Source organism: Squalius cephalus (assembly GCF_949319135.1).
Source record: "Squalius cephalus genome assembly, chromosome: 11".
NCBI classification, from domain to species: Eukaryota; Metazoa; Chordata; class Actinopteri; order Cypriniformes; family Leuciscidae; genus Squalius; species Squalius cephalus.
The window spans coordinates 37,887,340-37,893,339 of NC_137132.1; the positions used below are offsets into that span (position 1 = coordinate 37,887,340).

General features: G+C 44.6%; 1 protein-coding gene across 2 annotated transcripts in view; it reads left to right on the forward strand.

The window, feature by feature from the left end:
• Positions 1–6,000, forward strand: part of mfsd1 (major facilitator superfamily domain containing 1) — a 54,701-nt gene that overhangs the window by 716 nt on the left and 47,985 nt on the right. For both annotated transcript variants that reach the window (XM_079885657.1, XM_079885658.1), the window contains exons 3-10: positions 124–236; positions 2,360–2,402; positions 2,724–2,791; positions 2,876–2,984; positions 3,862–3,964; positions 4,582–4,680; positions 4,813–4,924; positions 5,083–5,139. In XM_079885657.1, coding sequence (XP_079741783.1) covers positions 124–236; positions 2,360–2,402; positions 2,724–2,791; positions 2,876–2,984; positions 3,862–3,964; positions 4,582–4,680; positions 4,813–4,924; positions 5,083–5,139 — 704 coding nt within the window. The remainder of the gene's footprint in view (positions 1–123; positions 237–2,359; positions 2,403–2,723; positions 2,792–2,875; positions 2,985–3,861; positions 3,965–4,581; positions 4,681–4,812; positions 4,925–5,082; positions 5,140–6,000) is intronic.

Consider the following 6,000-nt stretch of genomic DNA (forward strand, 5'->3'; position numbering starts at 1 on the left):
ATCAGCTGAAAGAGTGTGTTCTGCTGTCACTGATTGACTGGCGTCTGATCCTGATCTCTCTCTCTCTCTCTCTCTCTCTCTCTCTCTCTCTCTCTCTCTCTCTCTCTCTCTGTGTGTGTGTAGGATATGAGTCTGAACACGGCCTCCTTCATGCAGTTGTACGCCTGGTACTCGTGGCCCAACGTGTTCCTCTGCTTCCTGGGAGGCTTTCTGTTGGACCGGGTCTTCGGCATCAGGTCCAGTCCAGCTCACACTCTACTCGTCCTCAGACACACTCCCGCTTCACTCATAACATCTCCTTTATTATGGCACACACTCACTCTCCTCGTCCTCAGACACACTCCTGCTTCACTCATAACATCTCCTTTATTCATATGGCACACACACACACACACACACTCTCCTCGTCCTCAGACACACTCCTGCTTCACTCATAACATCTCCTTTATTCATATGGCACACACACACACACACTCTCCTCGTCCTCAGACACACTCCTGCTTCACTCATAACATCTCCTTTATTATGGCACACACACACTCTCCTCGTCCTCAGACACACTCCCGCTTCACTCATAACATCTCCTTTATTATGGCACACACACACTCTCCTCGTCCTCAGACACACTCCCGCTTCACTCATAACATCTCCTTTATTATGGCACACACACACTCTCCTCGTCCTCAGACACACTCCTGCTTCACTCATAACATCTCCTTTATTCATATGGCACACACACACACACTCTCCTCGTCCTCAGACACACTCCTGCTTCACTCATAACATCTCCTTTATTATGGCACACACACACTCTCCTCATCCTCAGACACACTCCTGCTTCACTCATAACATCTCCTTTATTCATATGGCACACACACACACACTCTCCTCGTCCTCAGACACACTCCTGCTTCACTCATAACATCTCCTTTATTCATATGGCACACACACACACACTCTCCTCGTCCTCAGACACACTCCCGCTTCACTCATAACGTCTCCTTTATTCATATGGCACACACACTCTCCTCGTCCTCAGACACACTCCCGCTTCACTCATAACGTCTCCTTTATTCATATGGCACACACACTCTCCTCGTCCTCAGACACACTCCCGCTTCACTCATAACGTCTCCTTTATTCATATGGCACACACACACACACTCTCCTCGTCCTCAGACACACTCCCGCTTCACTCATAACGTCTCCTTTATTCATATGGCACACACACACACACTCTCCTCGTCCTCAGACACACTCCCGCTTCACTCATAACATCTCCTTTATTCATATGGCACACACACACACACTCTACTCGTCCTCAGACACACTCCCGCTTCACTCATAACATCTCCTTTATTCATATGGCACACACACACACACTCTCCTCGTCCTCAGACACACTCCCGCTTCACTCATAACGTCTCCTTTATTCATATGGCACACACACACACACTCTCCTCGTCCTCAGACACACTCCCGCTTCACTCATAACGTCTCCTTTATTCATATGGCACACACACACACACTCTACTCGTCCTCAGACACACTCCCGCTTCACTCATAACATCTCCTTTATTCATATGGCACACACACACACACTCTACTCGTCCTCAGACACACTCCCGCTTCACTCATAACATCTCCTTTATTCATATGGCACACACACACACACTCTACTCGTCCTCAGACACACTCCCGCTTCACTCATAACATCTCCTTTATTCATATGGCACACACACACACACTCTCCTCGTCCTCAGACACACTCCCGCTTCACTCATAACGTCTCCTTTATTCATATGGCACACACACACACACTCTCCTCGTCCTCAGACACACTCCCGCTTCACTCATAACGTCTCCTTTATTCATATGGCACACACACACACACTCTACTCGTCCTCAGACACACTCCCGCTTCACTCATAACATCTCCTTTATTCATATGGCACACACACACACACTCTACTCGTCCTCAGACACACTCCCGCTTCACTCATAACATCTCCTTTATTCATATGGCACACACACACACACTCTACTCGTCCTCAGACACACTCCCGCTTCACTCATAACATCTCCTTTATTCATATGGCACACACACACACACTCTACTCGTCCTCAGACACACTCCCGCTTCACTCATAACATCTCCTTTATTCATATGGCACACACACACACACTCTACTCGTCCTCAGACACACTCCCGCTTCACTCATAACATCTCCTTTATTCATATGGCACACACACACACACTCTACTCGTCCTCAGACACACTCCCGCTTCACTCGTATCTCATCACATCTGCTGGACTGAGAGTGAGAATGTCCGCTGACTAACTCTTGTGTTGTTCTAGGCTGGGGACTGTAATCTTTGCTCTGTTTGTGTTAGTGGGGCAGGTAGGTTATCACACACACACACACACACACACACACACACACACACACACACACACACACACACACACACACACACACACACACACACACACACACACACACACACACAAACACACACATCGATAGGGTTAGGAATAAAAAATCTATCAATTCTGGCTAATTTTAAAACGATACCCTACCCAATGCATAGATCACATGTAAACTGTTCTGCTATTGCTCACATTAGTGATGTCAATCATCCACAACACACAACACATACGTGTGTGTGTGTGTGTGTGTGTGTGTGTGTGTGTGTTTATGAGTTGTACGGTTGTTTTGCAGATCATATTCGCGGCCGGCGCTCTGGCCAATCACTTCTGGCTGATGAACTTGGGTCGGTTTGTGTTTGGGTGAGTGTGTCTCCTGATTAAAAGCCTGTAGTTGTGGTGTGTGTGTGTGTGTGTGTGTGAACGCTGATCCTCTCTGCTGTGCAGCATCGGTGGAGAGTCTCTGGCCGTGGCGCAGAACACGTATGCCGTCAACTGGTTTAAAGGGAAAGAGCTCAACCTGGTGTTCGGCTTGCAGCTCAGCATGGCCAGACTGGTGAGTGTGTGTGTGTGTGTGTGTGTGTGTGTGTGTGTGTGAACAGCTTGTTCATGTCGGTTCAGTGACAGAACGGAGTCGATGTGTTTGTGAATGAGCTTCATTCTTGGGTTTAAAATGATCGTTGACACAAAACTAATGCTCCGTGAACAATTTAGACAATTTACTGGTTATAAATATTTCATACTTGACGTGAATCTGTTCTGCATTTTATTAAAGAAAAATATGTCTTCATATCTCTATGACAGTGTCATTATTAAACGCTACCCTTCAGAAGTGTGGGTTTGATGAGATCATTTAGTGTTAGTGCTGTGATCAAAGATCATTTCCAGCATCATTACTCCAGTCTTCAGAGTCACATGATCCTCCAGAAATCACTCTAATATGAGGATTTGATGATCAAGAAACATTTATGATTATTATCAGTCCATATTTATGTGGAAACCGTCATACATTTTATGTTTCAGGATTCTTATATGAATAGAAAGCTCAGAAGAACAACATTTATTATCTTTTGCAGCATTATAATGTCTTTACTGTCACTTTTGATCAATTGAATGCGGTCTTGCATAGTAAAATTATTAATTTATTAAAAGAAAATCTTACTGACCACAAACATTTGAACAGTAGTGTATATGTGTGTGTGTCTGTATGTGTATAAATGTGTGTGTGTGTGTGTATGTATATATATTATATAACTCAATTTGATGGATTATTGTGAAACTTTCGATGAAGTTCTGGTGATAATTCGATGTGTGAAAGATGAAAGATGTGTGAGTTACACGTCCATCCTAAATCAGTGGAGAGGTTTATTTCAGTGTGATCTCAGTGAATATGACTAACGTGTGTGTGTGTGTGTGTGTGTGTGTGTGTTCAGGGCAGCACGGTGAACATGAACGTGATCGGTTGGGTGTACGGCCGTATTCAGTCTCTGACGGGATCAGCGGGACACACCACTCTCGGGATCACACTCATGATCGGTGAGTATCACAGAATATCACAAATATCAGATAAATATATAATAAATATATCACAAATATCCCAGTCACACTGTTCCTGCGTTAAACATGTTCTCCAGTTGTTTTCAAGCTAGAAAGTGTGAGTTGAGCATCTATAAACTGAGTTCTGCAGATCGTGTCCTGACTCACACACACATCAGATGATCAGTTACACACACACACACACCCTGATGTGCCTCGTCTTTCACTTCTCCTTCCTCTGTCTCACTGAATCTCCAGTGTTTCTTCTCCTCTCTGGAGTAACAGCTCATGTTCCAGATAAACGTGTTTTAACCCTGACGAAGGCCTTCCTGCTGAAACACACAACTCTTCTTTTGAAATGAACACCAAGCATAGAAAACATTTGCATCGGTGGTGTATGAGAGAGTTTCTTTGACTAGTGTGTTTCCCACAGTTTCACTTGTTGTTTATAATGAATGTCGCTATAATTTGTTTGTTTCAACAATAGATTTCTTCTTTCCTGTTCAGCTCAGAATATCACATTTAAAGGATTTCTCGTGGAATGAGAGGAACTCAAATGCTCAAAAGTTTGCACCCCCTTATAGATAACAGCTGAGTGTGTGTGTGTGTGTGTGCAGCGGCGTCCACGTGTCTGTTCTCGCTCACATGCGCTCTGATTCTGGGGTTCCTGGACAGACGGGCAGAGAAGATCCTAAAGAAGGAGCAGGGCAAAACCGGTGAGATGATCCTGACTGTGATCTCAGAGAATCCAGCACTTCAGCAGAGTGTGTTTTACAGAAGTCTGTGTGTGTGTGTGTGTGTGTGTGTGTGTGTGTGTGTGTGTGTGTGTGTGTGTGTGGCTTGTGTAGGGGAAGTCATCAAGCTGACTGACGTCAAGGACTTTCCCTTCTCTCTCTGGCTCATCTTCATCATCTGTGTGGCGTATTACGTGGCCATCTTCCCCTTTATTGGACTGGGCCAGTGAGTTTCTGTCCAGCTGAATATTCATATAAACAAAAATCAAGAGTAAACAATTTAAAATGAGAATAAAACTTGACATAAAGAGAAGAGAATCTTCTGCACATCATTATGATGAGATTACGATGGATGGGTTTGAATGATGTTGTCTTTACAAACAGAGTTTTCTTCATCGAGAAGTTCGACTTCACAACTGTCCAGGCCAGAGCCATCAACAGGTACACACACACACACACACACACACACACACACACACACACACACACACACACACACACACACACACACACACACACACACACACACACACACACAGAGAGAGAGAGAGAGATGTTCACAAGTCTTTATCACGAGTCTGAGTCAAGCCTGGAGTCTTTATCACGTCTGGAGTCTTTATCTGAGTCAAGTCTGGAGTCTTTATCTGAGTCAAGTCTGTAGTCTTTATCTGAGTCAAGTCTGGAGTCTTTATCACTGGAGTCTGAGTCAAGTCTGGAGTCTTTATCTGAGTCAAGTCTGGAGTCTTTATCACTGGAGTCTGAGTCAAGTCTGGAGTCTTTATCACTGGAGTCTGAGTCAAGTCTGGAGTCTTTATCACTGGAGTCTGAGTCAAGTCTGGAGTCTTAATCACTGGAGTCTGAGTCAAGTCTGGAGTCTTTATCACTGGAGTCTGAGTCAAGTCTGGAGTCTTTATCTGAGTCAAGTCTGGAGTCTTTATCACTGGAGTCCGAGTCAAGTCTGGAGTCTTTATCACTGGAGTCTGAGTCAAGTCTGGAGTCTTTATCACTGGAGTCTGAGTCAAGTCTGGAGTCTTTATCTGAGTCAAGTCTGGAGTCTTTATCTGAGTCAAGTCTGGAGTCTTTATCTGAGTCAAGTCTGGAGTCTTTATCTGAGTCAAGTCTGGAGTCTTTATCTGAGTCAAGTCTGGAGTCTTTATCTGAGTCAAGTCTGGAGTCTTTATCTGAGTCAAGTCTGGAGTCTTTATCTGAGTCAAGTCTGGAGTCTTTATCTGAGTCAAGTCTGGAGTCTTTATCTGAGTCAAGTCTGGAGTCTTTATCTGAGTCAAGTCTGGAGTCTTTATC